We start from the raw sequence: 16,757 nt of genomic DNA, 5'->3' as shown, positions 1-16,757 counted from the left end.
TAAAAACCGTGTATGTCGGTTCTTTACCGGTTCGGTTTTTTTCGGTTTCGGTTCGATTTAGGTTTTTTTCGGTTCGGTTTCGGTTCAAGAGTAACTATATATTCAAGTTGTACAAACAAAAGAATACAATTGCAATTACTTTCACAACTTACTAATGCAATGAAAATATAAAACCTTTAATTCCGTAGGACTTAACGTAATTTAGATGATGTGTTATGCTTTATTATTTTTCCAACTTTCATCTACCACACTATTAAAACCATGAACTCAAGTAAATTTTTAATTACTAAATAAATAAAATACAATGTCTCAATTAATGAACAAATGCTTAGAATTTCTAAACAAGTAATTGAAAGATAGAAAATAAAAATTAGGGTAAAATAATACATATATTACATAAAATGAAATCATTTTATAGTTTCGGTTAGGTTTGGTTTTTCAGTTCGGTTATTTACCTTTCCATCATACCGAACCGAATAATTCGGTATTTCAAAAATAAAAAACCGTACATGCGGTTTGCTATTCGGGACGGTTTGAAACGGCTCGTTTTTTCGGTTTTTTGGTTTAGTTTTTTGGTTTTTTTGCTCACCCCTATAAAGGATGTGAAGCAAAAGTTTAGTTTAACTTGTCATTTAGTTTTAATTAGTTTTGTCAACAGGAACCTATATCTTAAAACCCCTGTTATGATTATTACGTCAAAAAAAATATATTTGGGTGATTTTGGTAAACTTAGAGAGTAGTTAGAGAGAATATAGAATAAAGAGAGATTTTTAAAAAATATTTGTTTGATTTTGATAAACCTAGAGAGAAATTGGAGAGAATATGAAATAAAGAGAGATTTTTTTTTTTTAAATTTTTATTTATGTGTGAGATTTAGCCGTACTCCCCATCTTGAAAAGGGATAGACTCACCCCACAAAGAAACAAGAAAATTGTACTGGACGAGAAAGGATCCCCTTCTTTTACCATCATCCACAAAAATCACAAACTAGTGGCTATCAAAATATACATAATTATATTTCATTTAATTTAATTTCCAGCAAACAAATTAAATCATCATTCCATAATCAACCAAAAAAGAAAAAAATTAAAAATCTATGGCAATAATTGCCAGAATATTGATCAACAATGTACAAGCAGCAGCAACTAATAATATCAACAGAAAGGAAACCAAAAACACAGCAATTAGAAATAATAATAAGGGAGGTGGAAGAAGAGAGCTTCTTCTAAGTTCAACATTTACAACAACTGCCATTGTTATTGACTCTCAAACTCAACTTCTCAATAGTACGCATTTTCAATAATATATCATTTATTTATTTTTTCCATTCTAATTAGTTTCATTTTGCAGCTCGGACGGGATCGCATTATTATTATTATTATTATTATTATTATTTTTTTCCGAGACGAAATAATGGAAAATGAAATGTTTTTTTTTTCTTTTAATTTGTTCATAGAATATCTGAAGAAATCGGAAGAAAACAAAGCCAAAAATGACAAGGAGGTAAGCACAAAAAAATTCTCTTAGGCTTCGTTTGAGAATGTTGATATCGTGTGACCGATAAGATCGATTGAATTAGTTATGATTACATTGTTCATACTAATTCAATATGTGTGTGGTTATCTTATGTCTGAGATTTGTGATTACGGTAATGCAATAATATATATAGGGTTGAGTTAGAACTAAATATCCTTCATATTTTGATTAAGTTCCGGGCTCGTTTTTTTAATAACAAGCTTAAAACCTTATTAAACGCCGAATAGTTGATAAAGCTTGATTATATAGTGTATCACAATCTCCAAAGATGGGATTAGTTTAGGATAAAAGTATTTTGATGTTAAGGGTTCAAAATAACTAGTAATTCAACTTATAAATTAATTGAGTATTTCATGTATAATTTTAAGTTATTATTCCCAAATTTTAATTAAAAATGTTTTAGTATTTTTGGGTGTTTAATTTGCTAACAGAGAATGGACAGTTATTACAAGAGGAACTACAAGGATTACTTTCAGTTGTTAGAAGGTGATCTGAGGCAGAAGACAGACCTCACTGAAACAGAAAAGGGCATTCTTGAATGGCTTGACAAAAACAAATAAATAATTAATTAATTAATTAAACAATTATTATTTCACTATGTAATTTTTGCTTATTCAGCTTTATGTTACGGTTCATATTCTTTTTGTAGAGCTACATATTACATTAGAAGGTTGTTTTGTTGCATTTCATCTGCAATTTATGTAACACGGAAACTTCAACTTTTTAATGTCTCCGTATTTTCGAATAGGTTTCGTATCCGACACTTGAGTGCACCGGATACTTATATGCCATTTTGCAATTTCTAAAAAGTTAAATGTATATTTGAATGGCAAATTTTCAAATATTTTTTTTGTTTTCTGCCTAATTACTTACATGATTTAATGATCATATTCATATTGATAGTCGATAGTGAAACTTATTTTGAATATGTTTGTAAGAAAATATATAACAAAAAAAATTATATATAAATTAAAACTTATATATGTTTGTTTACATAGCATATTTATAAATATACCGCAATATTTATACGTTTTCCCCCAAGTTCATGTATTCTCATTTTTTTGACAAGTTGTTTCCCCGTGCGTATCGTCGTTTCCGTGTGCGTGCTGCATAGTCTGCAACACATTTATAACCTTACGGCACCAACAAATTGTCATTTATTGTTGCAACTACACATTCTTTAATTTATTCAAAAAGGAAAAAAAAAACATAAAAAAATTGACATCCCTAATCAAATAATGAATCAGATCAAATATGGACCCATGGATCAAGATCCATATTATTGTCACCCCTAGTCTCATTATTATAAGTTTTCCTCTCTTTTTTTTTTTTTTTTTTTTTTTTCTTTTTTCTAATTGATCTCATTAATATAAGTTGAAAGACTAATTTCACTTGCGGTTGTCTCTATTATTGCATATTATAATTCACTTGCCTCTTTTAACCAAATTGGTTTAAATGTCTACTGATCATTAGGGGTGAGTAAAACACCGATCAATCGAACAAAAAAACCCGGCAAACTGAACCATTACGAACCGAACCGCGCTAGGAAAATTACAAAGAAAACATTGGCAAGTTCTCTTATTTATCGAATAGTTTGGTTCACGTATTTTTTTCAAGCATAAAACCGAACCGGAAACTTTAAATGATGTCGTTTTACATCGTAATATACATACATATACACTAATAAAAAAAATGGGTTAGTCATCAACCCAACTTAAAATACAAAATGATAGCACAAATATAGTTGCATTGTTCACATTATGTGTTTGTAATTGTATGCATAACATGTAAAAATGGTTTGTAGCCATAACTATTTTGGAATTGGGATTTCTATTTGAGAACTTTTATATTTTTCTTTCACTAAAATCTATAGTTTTGTATTTTTTTTTCTTTCTTTATTAAAATATATTCGTACAAATATATATATATTTGCTTAAGATAAATTAAATATTAAAATACAACAAGAAAAAAAAAATGAAAATAGAACAAATATTCTTAATCATAAATTCTCAAATGTAAAACAATCTTAAAAAATGTCATATGATCCATTTCAAGTACATAGACTTTTATCTTTTGTAACATCACTTGTTATTTATTTAATTTTTATATAGGACAATTTGCTATACACTCCTCAACTCTAATTTCTTTTCATATCAAGACACTCATATTTTTTTTCATTTTGCTTAAAGTCCTCTACTCTATTATTGACAAATGTACTTCCAATTATTTTCTCTATTCTATCTCTCTTTTCCCTTCTCTCTTCGGTATTATTTTATATGAGATTTTGATTTTCGATCCGATCTTAATTTTCAAAAATAATTTCAAAAATTCAACAATTATGATGTATTTTATATTATAGGTAAATGAAAATGGATTTCTGATCACTTTCTACTCCTATCTGAAAATTTCCGATTGTTGAGCAAGTTTTTAAGTTCCATTTTCAAATTTTTTATTTCTGAAATTTATGAATAAAAATGTAATTCTTATATAATTTCTAAATAAAAAAAACTAATTTTGATCGGGTCCTTCCATCTCCATCATACAAATACATAAAATGGATTAAAAAAAAATGTCATTTTTTTTTAGGAAAAAGGACATATTATTAGGTGATATTCGTCAAATTCGTAGGAAGGTTGAAGCCCTTCAAATAGTCGATAAAAGGAATTTTAGCAATAAAATGAGCTAAAGAGTTGTTTGCACGCTTGATGAATATAAAATTACACGAGTTATAAAGGAACCGCAACAAAACAACATTCCTCAACTAGTGATCCAAACGACGAAAACTCAGTTTCTCCATTACGAAGGGCGTTGATTACTTGAATACAGTCTCCTTCCAGAATGACGTCCTCCCATCCCCTTTTCTTTGCCCAAATAATAGCCCTTAATGCAGCGAGAGCTTCACCTTCCACTGGGCGGAGGTTTCCTTCTAGCCTTGTCACTTTCCATCCCATGCATGTACCCTCACTGTTTCTTGCCACAACAGCTATAATGAGGAATTTTTTACCTATTGGAAATGCTGCATCGAAGTTTAATTTGATCACGTCTAGTGAAGGGGGATCCACTCGCTTGGGTGCAGCTGTGTAAGGTTGGCATTGGGTCCAATTTGGGCTACCTTAAACGTAACCAAATAATTGCAACTCCAATTCACCAACTTGCACGATAGCAAGTACTTCTCGCCTTTTATATCTAGGTTCCTATTATTCCTAGCTTTCCATGCCACCACCAATGCTAGGATAAAAGTTTCCTTGTCAAGGAGGTGCTGCAAACTTTCCACCCAATGCCCACACTAGGCCAAATTTCATTTCAGGCGACGTTTTATTTGCGACGATTACGGAAACGTCGCACATATTGCGACGTTTTCTTAACATATCGTCGCAATAATGCATAATTTAAATTCAAATTTTAAAAAATGAGTAAATATTGTGACGATTCTTAATTATGTCGCGGAAATCATCGCAAACTTTAAAACGAAAAGTTCCCTGAAGAAAAGGCGACGAATCTGATATATATGTCGCAAAATTGCGACGTTTATGGACAGTTTCGTAGCAAGAGAAAAAAATAATTTTTTTTTTAATTAATAATAGTTGCGACGATAATTAGGAAACGACGCAAGGTGATTGAAAAATTGGCAACTTTTAAATATTATTGCGTCGCAATGGTTTTCCAATTAAAAATTTCTAAATTTGTTTTGCGACGTAAATAGTGCGATGGATGGAAACGTTGCAATATAATTGCCTTTTTTTTCACAATTTTTTTTTGCGACGTTTAATAATGTAAAGTCGCAATGTTATTTCCATAAGTTTGTTGTTGCGACTAAAATATAGGTAAACGTCGCAAGGATATTTTCGATCCTGCGACTAATAAATAAAAACGTCGCGAAACCAAATTAAAACCCCTTTTCCACACCCTAATTTCAGAACACTTTCATCCACACACCTCTCCTCCGCTGAAAAACGCAGCTGCTCCCACACCCCTTCTCCGCCGAAGCAAATCATTCCGCCGTCGCCGTCGCCGTCGCTGGTGACGGCATAAGGCCTTGTGCAGCCGAAGTCAACGAGATAGCCACCGCCGCTTCCTCCGCTCCTCCTCCGTCTTCCACATCGCCGCTGCCGCCGCTTCAATATTCTCCACCGTGCCGACGACATCACCGATTACTAAGGCCGAGCCACCACCGAAGTCCTTTTTCTCCCGCTCCTCCTCCCTGTTTCACACCGCCGCTGCCGCTCCCGCTCCCGCCGTTGCCGCTGCCCCTGCGACCACTGCACTCCGCCGTCCTTCGATTCACTCCGCCGTCTAATTTGTAGAGGGTAAGTTAAATTATTTTATGTATATAAAATCTTTGTTAAATTGTTTTATATATATGTGCCTTGAATATTTGAGAATCATTTTTTTTTTATCAATTATGCTTTCAAGTATTTGAAAATTTATAAGATAACTGAGTTAATTAGGCCATTCTTAGGGCCAGGTTAGCCGGAAATGGGCTAATTCTGAGTTAGTTTACAATTTTGTTTATTAATTATTGATGATGATGATACTAAGTAGTGATCACAGTTTTAATGGGAATGGTTAATATAATGGTAAATCCATAACAGTGATCACAGTTTTCAATCTCTCTCTAAACCCATAACAGTTTCAAATACTCTTTATATGCTAACAATATTTTATTAACTTCATCAGGCTATGTATAAGTAAGATGTGGGCATTTAACACACATAATTTCGAATATTCAGATTAATTATTTTCCTACATTTTTAATTGTGTAAAATATATTAAAATTTAAATTAATTTCAGTAATTAATAGTTAATACGGTGTCAATTAAATAGTTTAAAAAATGGGTCCCATAAGATACCAAACATACACTTGAAAGAGATCACAATATTATTTTCAAAATATTTTTTCCCTACTATATATATACTCCGAAATTAAATTATTCCGAGAGAGACGAATATATAAATTTAACTCTCTCGTTACCTTCTATGTTCCTCAGTTGCGAATATTTTCTAAATAAAAATGCCGAAGGATAGGAGTTGGGTTTTGCTAGATGATCATCGATTAGACGCATTTCAAAATGGTTGTTTAGAATTTCTCAACTTTGCTTTCGATAAGGCGGCCATTGATGACAAAATAAGGTGTCCATGTAGAGACTGCAAATGTCGAAAAGTCGGGGATCGTGAATTCGTTCATGGGCATTTACTTTGGAGGGGCTGGGATAAATCCTATGGCGAAGGACAATGGGTAATCCATTTGGAGTCTGATGAAGAGTACCGTTGGGATCTTTGCGAAGTAAACGAAGAAGAAGCTAGTGAAGTAGGGGGGTTTGGTGTTGTACATTTGAATGAAAACGATGACATGAGTGCTAATATTAATCCCACAATGGATGAATTATTGCAAGCATGTCTCAATCCTGCTCAACATGCCCTAGGTGAAGAGTCCAGCTCAGAAAGTGATGATTTCCGCAAACTCATTGAAGAGTGGTGTATCCCCTTATATGAAGGTTGCACAGATAATTCTAAACTTTCCTTCATGATGGACTTTTACAAAATCAAATCTCGGGGTAAAATGAGCGATAAGACATTTTCAGAAACCCTCCAACTTATGAAAACATTCATTCCCTAAATATTCCCGATTCTTTTTATGAAGTTCAGAAGCTTATCGGGAAGTTGGGATGCGGTTATGTCAAAATTGATGCATGTGAGAATGATTGTATGTTGTTCTGGAAGAATGACAAAGACTTGGACAAATGCAAAGTGTGTAATGTTTCAAGATGGAAGAGTCCCACAGAAAATGAACCAAGTTGTTCAACCTCTCATCGCAAAAGAGTACCTAAGAAAGTCCTCAGACACTTCCCGTTAATTCCTAGACTCAGACGTTTGTTCATATGCGAGAAAACATCAATTCATATGAGATGGCATGCTGAGTCTCGGTGTAACGATGGTTGTTTAAGGCACCCTGCCGATTCTGATAGGTGGAAAGAATTTGATAAGAAGCATGATTCATTTGCTTCAGACCCCCGAAATGTAAGGCTCGGCTTGGCTACAGATGGATTCAATCCATTTGGATCATTGAGTAGTAAGTACAGCACGTGGCCGGTTATTCTAATGACTTACAACTTACCACCAAATATGTGCATGCAACGTTCTTTTATGATGATGTCTTTGCTTATTTCTGGTCCTAAAGGACCGAAAAATGGCATCGATGTTTATTTGCAGCCACTGATAGAGGAGCTGAAAGAGTTGTGGGTTACTGGAATTAGAACCTTTGATGCATCCACCAAACAGTACTTCAATATGCGAGCGGCCATTTTGTGGACTATCAATGATTTTCCAACATTTGGTAACTTATCAGGGTGGGGCACAAGTGGCTATCTTGCTTGCCCGAGTTGTGGTGAAAATACAGTATCTGAGCGGCTGTACAAATCGAACAAACAGTGTTTTATGGGCCACAGTCGTTTTCCCGAGGAAGGGGCACCACCTCCACCTTCGGGCGACGAGGTTTTATCACAGATAGATGGAATCAATGTTATATTTGGGGCAGGTCAAGCCGTTCATAAAGATTCTCAATAGCGGAAGAGAAGTATTTTCTTTGAATTGCGTTATTGGAAGGATAATTTGATACGTCACAATATGGGAAGGTAAATTTGTAATTCTTATTAATTAATATCATTATATGATTTGTGCATTGCATCAAAATATAGTAACTTATGTGTTATTATTATTAGTCCAAATCTCAAAAATGTCGCGAAGCACGAAAGTCAATTGCAACCAAACACCATTGGGGTCGAACTAGTATCATCGGTTGGTCTCACAAACATGTAAGTGATCTTGTATATGTGTGATTGTATATACTTTAAGATTTATTATAAGGGTGTAATTACTTTTATATTATTTATACAGGTTCAGAAATTTGGCAAGGTTCCTACCGTGGCGGCTAAATTCAGAAAAGGCTACATGAGCATCGATGCATTAAAGGAATCGGAGCCTTTACCTGTTGATGGTAGTGATAGTGAGATTGGTGGGGTGATGGTGAGCGACAAGTAGATCAGAGAGGAAAGCCCGAACTACGTGCCATTGCGGTAAGTTAATATTTTAGTTGTATCGATGTTTTATTTGCTATTTTGAACATGTTTGGGTTGTATTGTAGTTGATGGATTATGGATTTATTTCGTACTTAGGTATCGATGAATTGTGTAATGTAGTTGGTGGATCTTTACGTGAATTGAGCAATTGTGTCTATTGGGTTCTCTAATGAAGTTGATGCTTATTTTTGTTGAATTGTTATTTTATTTCCTAGTTGAGCATATGTTGGTTGTTTAATGTAGTTGGTCGATCTTTATATATGAAATCTTGTGTTTTTGTTTACTTGAACATCTTTGGGTTGAGCAATGTAGTTGGTATATTTATATATGTTGGTTGTTTAATGTAGTTGGTCGATCTTTATGTATGAATTATTGTGTTTTTGTTTACTTGAACATCTTTGGGTTGACCAATGTAGTTGGTGTATTTATATATATTAGTTGTTTAATGTAGTTGGTCGATCTTTATATATGAATTATTGTGTTTTTGTTTACATGAAAATGTTTGGGTTGATCAAATTAGTTGGTATATTTTTATTTGAATTATTATTTATTTTATACTTCGTATCAAGTAATTAGTGTTAATACACTTTTTTATATTACTCAGGCGGATTTGGACAGAGTCTATCAAGAATGTATGAATGATGGGAGTGATGAAAGCACCGCTAACACGATTGCTTGCGAACGAGTACTAGGAAAAACTAAAAGACTAGGACTTGGTTGCTCAAGTTCAAAGAAAGGGGCGAGGTCCAACTTATCTTCTGTTGCTAGAGATGAAGAAATAGCGGCTTTGAAAGAAGAACATCAGACTTTAAAGGACGAGATGAATCAAATGCAGAGTACTATGAAAGCCATGGTCGAATATATTAGGGCTCAAGGTGTCGAGTTCCATCCCCAGAATCCACCCGGCGACGACAACTAGTTTCCTCTACAACATTGGTTTTGGGTACTTTTATTTCATGTTTGGATGATTTAAGTTGTTATTTGGATTATCTTGTGTTTTGATAGAATTTTTGGATGATTTTGTGTTTGATGATTTTGTGTTTTGGAATGTTTCGACGATTTTATGTTTTGGAAGAATGTTTTGGATTATTTAATTTAAGCGAGTTGTTTAATGTTTTTGTGTATTTAATTATATTGGAATTGTTTATTATTACAGGTCAAATAAAAATTAAAATAAAAATCAGAAAAATATTAAATAAAAATATTTATATATTTGCGACGTTTTTTGGATATTAGTCGCAATAGCAGAAAAAAATTTTGCGACTAACTATATATTCGTCGCAATGTCATAACAAAACTGTGCGACTTTATAAAAAAAGGACGCAAAGCTAAAACCAATTGCGACGAAATAATTTCGGAAAATATAGTCGTAAAAACTTTGCGACGATATATATGTGTCGCGGTTGGTGGACGAAATGCGCGACGTATTGACAAAATCGTCGCAATAAATCAGCAGACGAAAAAATTACAACATTGCGACGGTTATACTAAATCGTCGCAAATGGTTGCGACTTTATAGAAAAAACGTCGCACATATTTGCGACGGGCACTTTTTTGACTTTTTTCGCGACAAATTTCGTCGCAAAATAAACATCGCAAAATTACAAATTCCGTTGCAAATGGGGTTTTTACGTCGCAAAAAAAAAATCGCCTGAAATGTGTTTTGGCATAGTGCCAGTCGAAGTGAAAGTGAGGTCATGGGCTATGTCGAACGCGTGACTTCTCCAAACTTCTGCCATTCCTCTGCAGTGAAGAAGCACATGTAATATCGTCTCGTCGGCGCCATTACAAACTGTACAGAAAGGAGAGAGGCAAATCTTCCTTCGAAATAATTCGGCGTTGGTCGGGAGAAAATTTCTTATAAACCGCCATAAGAAAACACAGATTTTCGGGGAATGGGAATCTTCCAGATTTCTTTCCAGTTCGGATTGCACACTCCACTCCTTGAACCATTTTCAATTACACGATGACGACCCAGAGGTGAAGGCCATGAAATGATATGATGGTAACACGATATGACCGTAAAGTTCCCGTGGCTAGAAAAGTGTCAAATCCATCTATCTCTCACAGAGCTTCCTCCCACTGGGATAGCCACAATACGAAAAATGCAAACACCCGCAGAATTAGCTTAATTATCAAAACGACGACGATCGGAAATCTCGTTTGAGATGAAAAGTAATTAATACAGGATTGCAAAATTAAGCAGTCCACAGTCATGGATAACGAAAACAAAAAGGGGCAGATTTACATGAGTACCTGACTGGAGCGGCCGAGAGTGATGGTTACTTGAGGCTTCGCCATTTATAAATTTCTCAATCAATTGCTTCTACGGCTGAGTTGACTCATTAATACAGAGGTTTCTGTACTCGCAACCGTTGACGAGCATGCGAATCAACCTAAGGTTGCAAAAATTAGTTAACTGGAATTTTTCGATTGTAGTTTGAATGATTTGTTTTTTGTATTTTATGAATTTAGGAAGATATTGGGTATACGGGGCTTACACTTATACATAAATCAAAAGCTAAACTATAGCAATTCAAGCAGTTTAGCATAATTGAGAAACGGGATGCGAAATCTTGAGACCTGAAAAGCCATATGAAATCTTTTTCCGGCAACAAGAACGGACTGGAATCGTTGTCGTCGCTTATATGTCGCAGGACATCAACCGGCCAAAAGTATGTCATTTTGAAGTTTGTGAATAAAAATGGATTTTATATTATAGGTGAATAAAACATAGATTTCTAATTACTACCGATTCCTATCCGAAAATTTCTCATTGTTGAACTAGTTGTTAATTCCATTTTTTTTAAATTTTGAGTAAAAATGTACCTCTGATGGATTTTCTGGTTCTTTAGATGCTACACCTGATTATTTACATTGCGTGGATTTGAACCTTAGACATAATCACACTCACGTACCTATGTCTGCTTAGTGTAGGTAGTTATTTAATCAGATCTACAGTTCGCATCCACACGGTGTAACTAACCAGGTGTAGCATCTAAATTTTGCCGTTATTCACAAACTCGGGTTATAAAATGGTGCTTTAAAAATAATACACCATGAAACTCGGGTTATAAAACAAAAAAGGGTAAATACCACTCAAGTCCCCTATGGTTACAAACTTTTGCAGATGACCCCCTTGTGCTCGTAATATCAGCACATAACCCCATTTTCCTTATGGTTTATGTAATAGTTTCCATTAGTTTTTCCGCAAACTTAACCGCGCGTGTCAAACTTCAAGGGGGTCATCTGCAAAAATGAAAGCACAAGGGGGTCGGTCATCTACAAAAAAAATATTTTGCTGTTTAACACATACGATTAAATTTGACGGAAAAACTAACTGAAGCTACCCATCAACCACAAGGGGGTTATGTGTTGATATTACAAGCACAAGGGTCAATTGCAAAAACTTGCAAGGGTTAAAGTGCCATTTACCAAAAAAAAAAAAACATTGGTCTGTGGCTGTCGTCAGCACTGATGCACCAGCTTCACACCAATTGGCGCCCCCACCCCCACCCCCACCACCATTACCACTTTACCAGTAGCAAACACAAACTTTACTAATTCTTCTTAAAACCCCAATTCAGATATGCTTGTCAATTTCCAGATTTCAGGAGCCAACCAGAAGATTTACATTTTCAGCGCCACCCAAGAAAACCCAACAATCATTCCGAAATCCCAAACCCACAACAATCCAAAACCCTCCAAAAATATTTCCATGGCCCACACTACACCGCCACCACTTCCGCCATTGAAATGCAGCTCCATCGCCCAAGATGATAAAACACACGCCCACAAACCCACCTTCGATCCCCACAGTATAGACCCTAATTTGGTCCAGAAAATGGAGTACGATGCTCTGGTTTGGAGCTCTCTTCACGGCCTTCTTGTCGGAGACAGGTCTTCACAGGTTCGTATTGATTACCCAACCGCATAAAAAAAAAAAAAAAAATTGAATCTTTTTTTTTTTTTTTTTTTTAACGTTAATCTTGCTTATTTGTTTTGTTGATTGAAAACGCTGAAATATGATGCAGTAGAATTCTATTGTGTATTTTTGTATCAATTGTCTGATTTCGATTTTGTTGATCAGTAACATATGAGGTAGAGAACAATATTCGATAGTGTATATTTTATTAATTGCATCCATTTTAGCATTGTCGGAGCCATAATTTCGTTTTCGCCACTTGAAAAACAGAGTAGATGTTAAAGAAATAGTAGGGGGTCATGGCCCCCATAGCCCCATTGCATTTTTGGTGAATGTCGTAAGTAACGCATCCCTTGATTAAATACGCTAATAAAGTTTAATATAAGTGAAACGAGTTACTTGATATGTGATTGAATTTGATAGAAACGTAAGTGGAAAATATCGTATTGTATAGCTACGGTGTATGAGCCGATGAGATTTTCTTGAATTGTGCAGAAATCAGGTAGAGTACCTGGGGTGGGACTGGTTCATGCGCCTATCTCGTTATTGCCGATGCCGTTTGCTGAGAGTTATTGGAAACAAGCTTGTGAAGTTGCTCCCATTTTCAATGAACTCGTCGATCGTGTCAGCTTGGATTCGGAATTCCTTCAAGAATCTCTCTCCAGGTTTAAGGGCTTGAAATTCGACTTATGAAAACATTAATTTTTTGTTTATCCAACGATGTAATCTACCACCAATCTCGAATGATATATATGTTAATACTGTGGTTCACCATCATGTGTTGAAAGCAAAATAGAAACGGTACGTAGTCGACATAATTCATTGAATTGTTCTAATGAGAAATTGTACGTAGTTGACAGATATATATATATATATATATATATATATATATATATATATATATATATATATATATATATATATCTGTGTATATATATCTGCGTACATGTTATCCTTGAGCATTTGGTTTTATGCTTTAATCGACACTAACTCGTGATGAGTTGAAAAGGTTAAAATTTTGTCTATCTTCGTATTATTGCTTTCAAAGTACTTCCTGAGGTTACTGGTGTCATGTAATTACTTTAGTTAAGAGGACATTGTCGTTAAAAAAAATATATTTTCGTTAATGGATTTGTATTTTTGGACGACAAGAAAAGAAAACGAGAGTCATGAATTTTGGTCGAAGTATAAATTTCTGTAGTGCACTAATTCCTTTCAACACTTGTTTTTTTTGGCAGAACTAAAAAGGTCGATGCTTTTACGTCTAGACTCCTAGATATTCATGCCAAGATGTTAGCTATGAACAAGAAAGAGGTACTTCTGTTACATGCAGTTTTTTTCGTTTCGAGATTAAAGACCTTGTTATGTGAGATTAATGCTTATATATGTCTATTATAGGATATACGATTAGGACTACATCGCTCGGATTATATGTTGGATGAGCAAACTAATTTACTTCTCCAGATAGAGCTCAACACAATTTCTTCTTCGTTTCCTGGCCTTAGCTGCCTCGTAACCGACCTTCACAGGTTATTCTTTTCTCCTTTCGCCACGTCATTGGTATACCATATAAAAAAAATAACGGGGGATAGTTAATTTTTCAGGAATTTACTTCATCAATTCAAGCAACACCTTGCTCTCGATCCAGAAAGGGTTCCGAAGAACAACGCCGTTACTCAGTTTGCCGAAGGACTTTATAAAGCCTGGACCGAATATAACGACTCAAGGTTAGTTAGTTAATCCGAGTCGTCTTTTTTCAAGATTTGCAATTTTTTTTTGTAGGTCACTAATTCGAACATGTTGTTGCAGTGCTGTAGTTATGGTCGTGGTTCAAACCGAAGAACGGAACATGTACGATCAACATTGGCTTTTTACAGTACTGAACGAAAGATATCCCTTTTAAAAAAAATTCACGCACTATTTACTTCAATATTACGTATCTTTATCGAACATTTTGTCGAGCTTTCTGTTGAAGATATTTTCCTTAGCTGAAATATACGTATCAAGTTAGAAGTATCAGGAAAACATTGGCAGAGATCGATTCACAGGGGAAGCTTATGCCAGATGGAACACTTGTTGTGTAAGTATATGTATGTATATATATTGGACTCGAAAAACGAGCTCCGATTTTTGTAGCCTTTGTTTCTTGATTTTCGGGAAGTTATATAATTGCAGGGATGGTGAAGCAGTTTCTGTGGTTTACTTTAGAGCTGGCTATGCACCGACTGATTATCCCTCCGAATCGGTAACTAATTCGTACTTGATCAATAAATTAATTGTCTAAACAACTAATTTTTTATATTTAAATGATTTAAAATATGTTTATTACCTTAATAGTAAATTTAAATTTGTATTGAACTATTCGATGTAGGAATGGAGTGCTAGGCTACTGATCGAGCAGTCGCGTGCGGTCAAATGCCCTTCGATTGCATATCATTTAGCTGGCACTAAGAAAATCCAACAAGAGCTGGCGAAACCCAATCAACTTGAAAGGTCAGTTTTTGTTGCATTTAATTAAAGGGTAAATTACGGCCACCCCTTGAGGTAAGGTCAAATTACGAAAAAAAAAACCTCATGTTTGAGTAATTACAACCACCCCCTCAACTTTAATTTTTCTTACACGTCCACCCTTGCGGTGTCAAATTTAGTGGAATCTTCTAGATTACGTGGAATATTCTCTAGTTTGTACCCGTATTACCTCATTCGAGCTCCACACTTTGAAACACGATTATCATAAGATGTGTCTCTTGGCTTGTAATTATTACATTGTGATGCATTAGAAACTGCATTTTTGAACAAACCGAGTATAAACTAAAGAACATTCCACGGAATCTAAAAAATTATGTTGAATTCGACACCATAAGGGTTGATGTGTAAGAAGACTCGTAGGTTAGGGGTGTGGTTGTAATTACCCAAACAGAAGCGGTTTTTTTCGTAATTTGACCTTACTTCAGGGGGTGGCCGTAATTTACCTTTGGTTATATTAAAGATAAAAGGCAAATATCGAAATTGTAGAATCTCAAAATTTAAACTTTTTGTTCGTTTCTAGTAGAAAGTGTATCACTACTTTGCTTATTGCATTTCGATTAAACAGGTTTCTTGAAAATAAAGACGATATAGCTAAAGTACGGAAATGCTTTGCCGGGCTATGGAGTTTGGACGACTTAAACATTGTCAAAGATGCAATCGAACGGCCTGGTTTGTATGTCATGAAGCCCCAAAGAGAAGGCGGAGGTAATTATCTGAATTATTAATTATTATTATTACGAATGCTTTTAATACTTTAAATACTATCCTATGTTTCGTTGACCGTGTGTAAAACTCAACTCTTAGGAAACAATATATACGGTGACGATGTGAGCATTGCCTTGCAAAAAATGCAAAAGGAAGGCACGGAAGAAGACGCAGCGTATATTCTCATGCAGAGAATCTTTCCAACCGTTTCGCCTGCAATTTTAATGCGGGAAGGCGTATCGCATAAAGATCGTGTTATATCGGAACTCGGGATATATGCCACATATCTAAGGTAAACCATTATTTCTATGATTTTTTTCATGTCATGTTTTTATATTAGAAAGTCCCGTAATATTAATATTTTATTTAAAATCGACAGGAACAAGACAGAGGTGATAATGAATGGGCAGTCTGGTTACTTGATGCGGACAAAGGTCTCTTCCTCGAACGAGGGCGGAGTTGCAGCTGGCTTCGCTGTTTTAGACAGCATTTATTTAGTTTGACTCTACAATTTTATTTCGATTGAATTTCGACCGGTTTTTGCGTTAATTTAATCAGAAAGAAATAAGAGAAAAATGGTGATCCTGGTGGAGAAAGGGAGAAAGGGAGACTATATATATTTGTATATCATTGTTTATGTAAATTGTTGCCAACAATTTCGACTGTGTTTCGAAGTCGAATTCAATATATTCTCTATTTAAATGTTTTGGTTTTGCATTAAAAGTTGCATCATATGGTTCATGTCCTACGAATTCTTATATAAACCTACCTCCGCTCTCGAGCAGTAACTTGCAAACCAACGAGAAATGTAAACCAGACTAGTATAATTTTGTTTGATTATTATATCCTATAAGAGCGATATGTAACTAATGGCAGTTCGATAAGGATGATGAAAACGATGGTGATAATACTGATAATAATAATTTGTTTACACGAAACTATATACAACTAACACGAATCTATGTATATTATTATGTGCAAATATG

General features: G+C 34.7%; 3 protein-coding genes and 1 long non-coding RNA gene across 4 annotated transcripts; all 4 read left to right on the top strand.

Moving 5' to 3' along the window:
• The first annotated feature begins 994 nt into the window (after positions 1-994).
• LOC105958301 (photosystem I reaction center subunit N) lies at positions 995-2,263 on the top strand. The gene is made up of 3 exons (XM_012982309.2): positions 995-1,286; positions 1,457-1,503; positions 1,968-2,263. The coding sequence occupies exons 1-3, from the start codon at positions 1,097-1,099 to the stop codon at positions 2,094-2,096; spliced, it is 366 nt and encodes a 121-aa protein (XP_012837763.2). The 5' UTR covers positions 995-1,096; the 3' UTR covers positions 2,097-2,263.
• A 4,284-nt stretch (positions 2,264-6,547) lies between these two features.
• LOC148770252 (uncharacterized) lies at positions 6,548-8,100 on the top strand. The gene is made up of 2 exons (XM_088819075.1): positions 6,548-7,091; positions 7,178-8,100. The coding sequence occupies exons 1-2, from the start codon at positions 6,548-6,550 to the stop codon at positions 8,098-8,100; spliced, it is 1,467 nt and encodes a 488-aa protein (XP_088675201.1).
• Positions 8,101-8,198: 98 nt separating this feature from the next.
• Positions 8,199-9,724, top strand: LOC148770251 (uncharacterized). Its single transcript, XR_016031873.1, has 3 exons — positions 8,199-8,348; positions 8,431-8,609; positions 9,217-9,724. It is a non-coding gene; the product is annotated as an uncharacterized LOC148770251 (long non-coding RNA).
• A 2,324-nt stretch (positions 9,725-12,048) lies between these two features.
• GSH2 (glutathione synthetase 2) lies at positions 12,049-16,494 on the top strand. The gene is made up of 12 exons (XM_012982310.2): positions 12,049-12,522; positions 13,033-13,202; positions 13,776-13,851; positions 13,936-14,066; positions 14,142-14,264; positions 14,347-14,427; positions 14,537-14,617; positions 14,713-14,782; positions 14,909-15,030; positions 15,632-15,771; positions 15,871-16,063; positions 16,151-16,494. The coding sequence occupies exons 1-12, from the start codon at positions 12,202-12,204 to the stop codon at positions 16,272-16,274; spliced, it is 1,632 nt and encodes a 543-aa protein (XP_012837764.2). The 5' UTR covers positions 12,049-12,201; the 3' UTR covers positions 16,275-16,494.
• The last annotated feature ends 263 nt before the right edge of the window (positions 16,495-16,757 follow it).

The sequence above is a fragment of the Erythranthe guttata genome, chromosome 6, assembly GCF_056151865.1.
Source record: "Erythranthe guttata isolate IM_541 chromosome 6, IM_541, whole genome shotgun sequence".
In the NCBI taxonomy this organism is placed as follows: domain Eukaryota; kingdom Viridiplantae; phylum Streptophyta; class Magnoliopsida; order Lamiales; family Phrymaceae; genus Erythranthe; species Erythranthe guttata.
This window is presented reverse-complemented; position numbering and strand designations above follow the sequence as displayed.

What these genes read in the sequence shown, in the direction of transcription:
- LOC105958301 (XM_012982309.2), top strand. Translation starts at nt 1,097, where the DNA reads ATGGCAATAATTGCCAGAATATTGATCAACAATGTACAAGCAGCAGCA. An exon ending in TCAAACTCAACTTCTCAATA is followed by an intron (nt 1,287 to 1,456) that starts GTACGCATTTTC and finishes ATTTGTTCATAG; the next exon opens with AATATCTGAAGAAATCGGAA. An exon ending in AAGCCAAAAATGACAAGGAG is followed by an intron (nt 1,504 to 1,967) that starts GTAAGCACAAAA and finishes ATTTGCTAACAG; the next exon opens with AGAATGGACAGTTATTACAA.
- LOC148770252 (XM_088819075.1), top strand. Translation starts at nt 6,548, where the DNA reads ATGCCGAAGGATAGGAGTTGGGTTTTGCTAGATGATCATCGATTAGAC. An exon ending in TTACAAAATCAAATCTCGGG is followed by an intron (nt 7,092 to 7,177) that starts GTAAAATGAGCG and finishes CTTTTTATGAAG; the next exon opens with TTCAGAAGCTTATCGGGAAG.
- GSH2 (XM_012982310.2), top strand. Translation starts at nt 12,202, where the DNA reads ATGCTTGTCAATTTCCAGATTTCAGGAGCCAACCAGAAGATTTACATT. An exon ending in ACCGAATATAACGACTCAAG is followed by an intron (nt 14,265 to 14,346) that starts GTTAGTTAGTTA and finishes ATGTTGTTGCAG; the next exon opens with TGCTGTAGTTATGGTCGTGG. An exon ending in TTTACAGTACTGAACGAAAG is followed by an intron (nt 14,428 to 14,536) that starts ATATCCCTTTTA and finishes GCTGAAATATAC; the next exon opens with GTATCAAGTTAGAAGTATCA.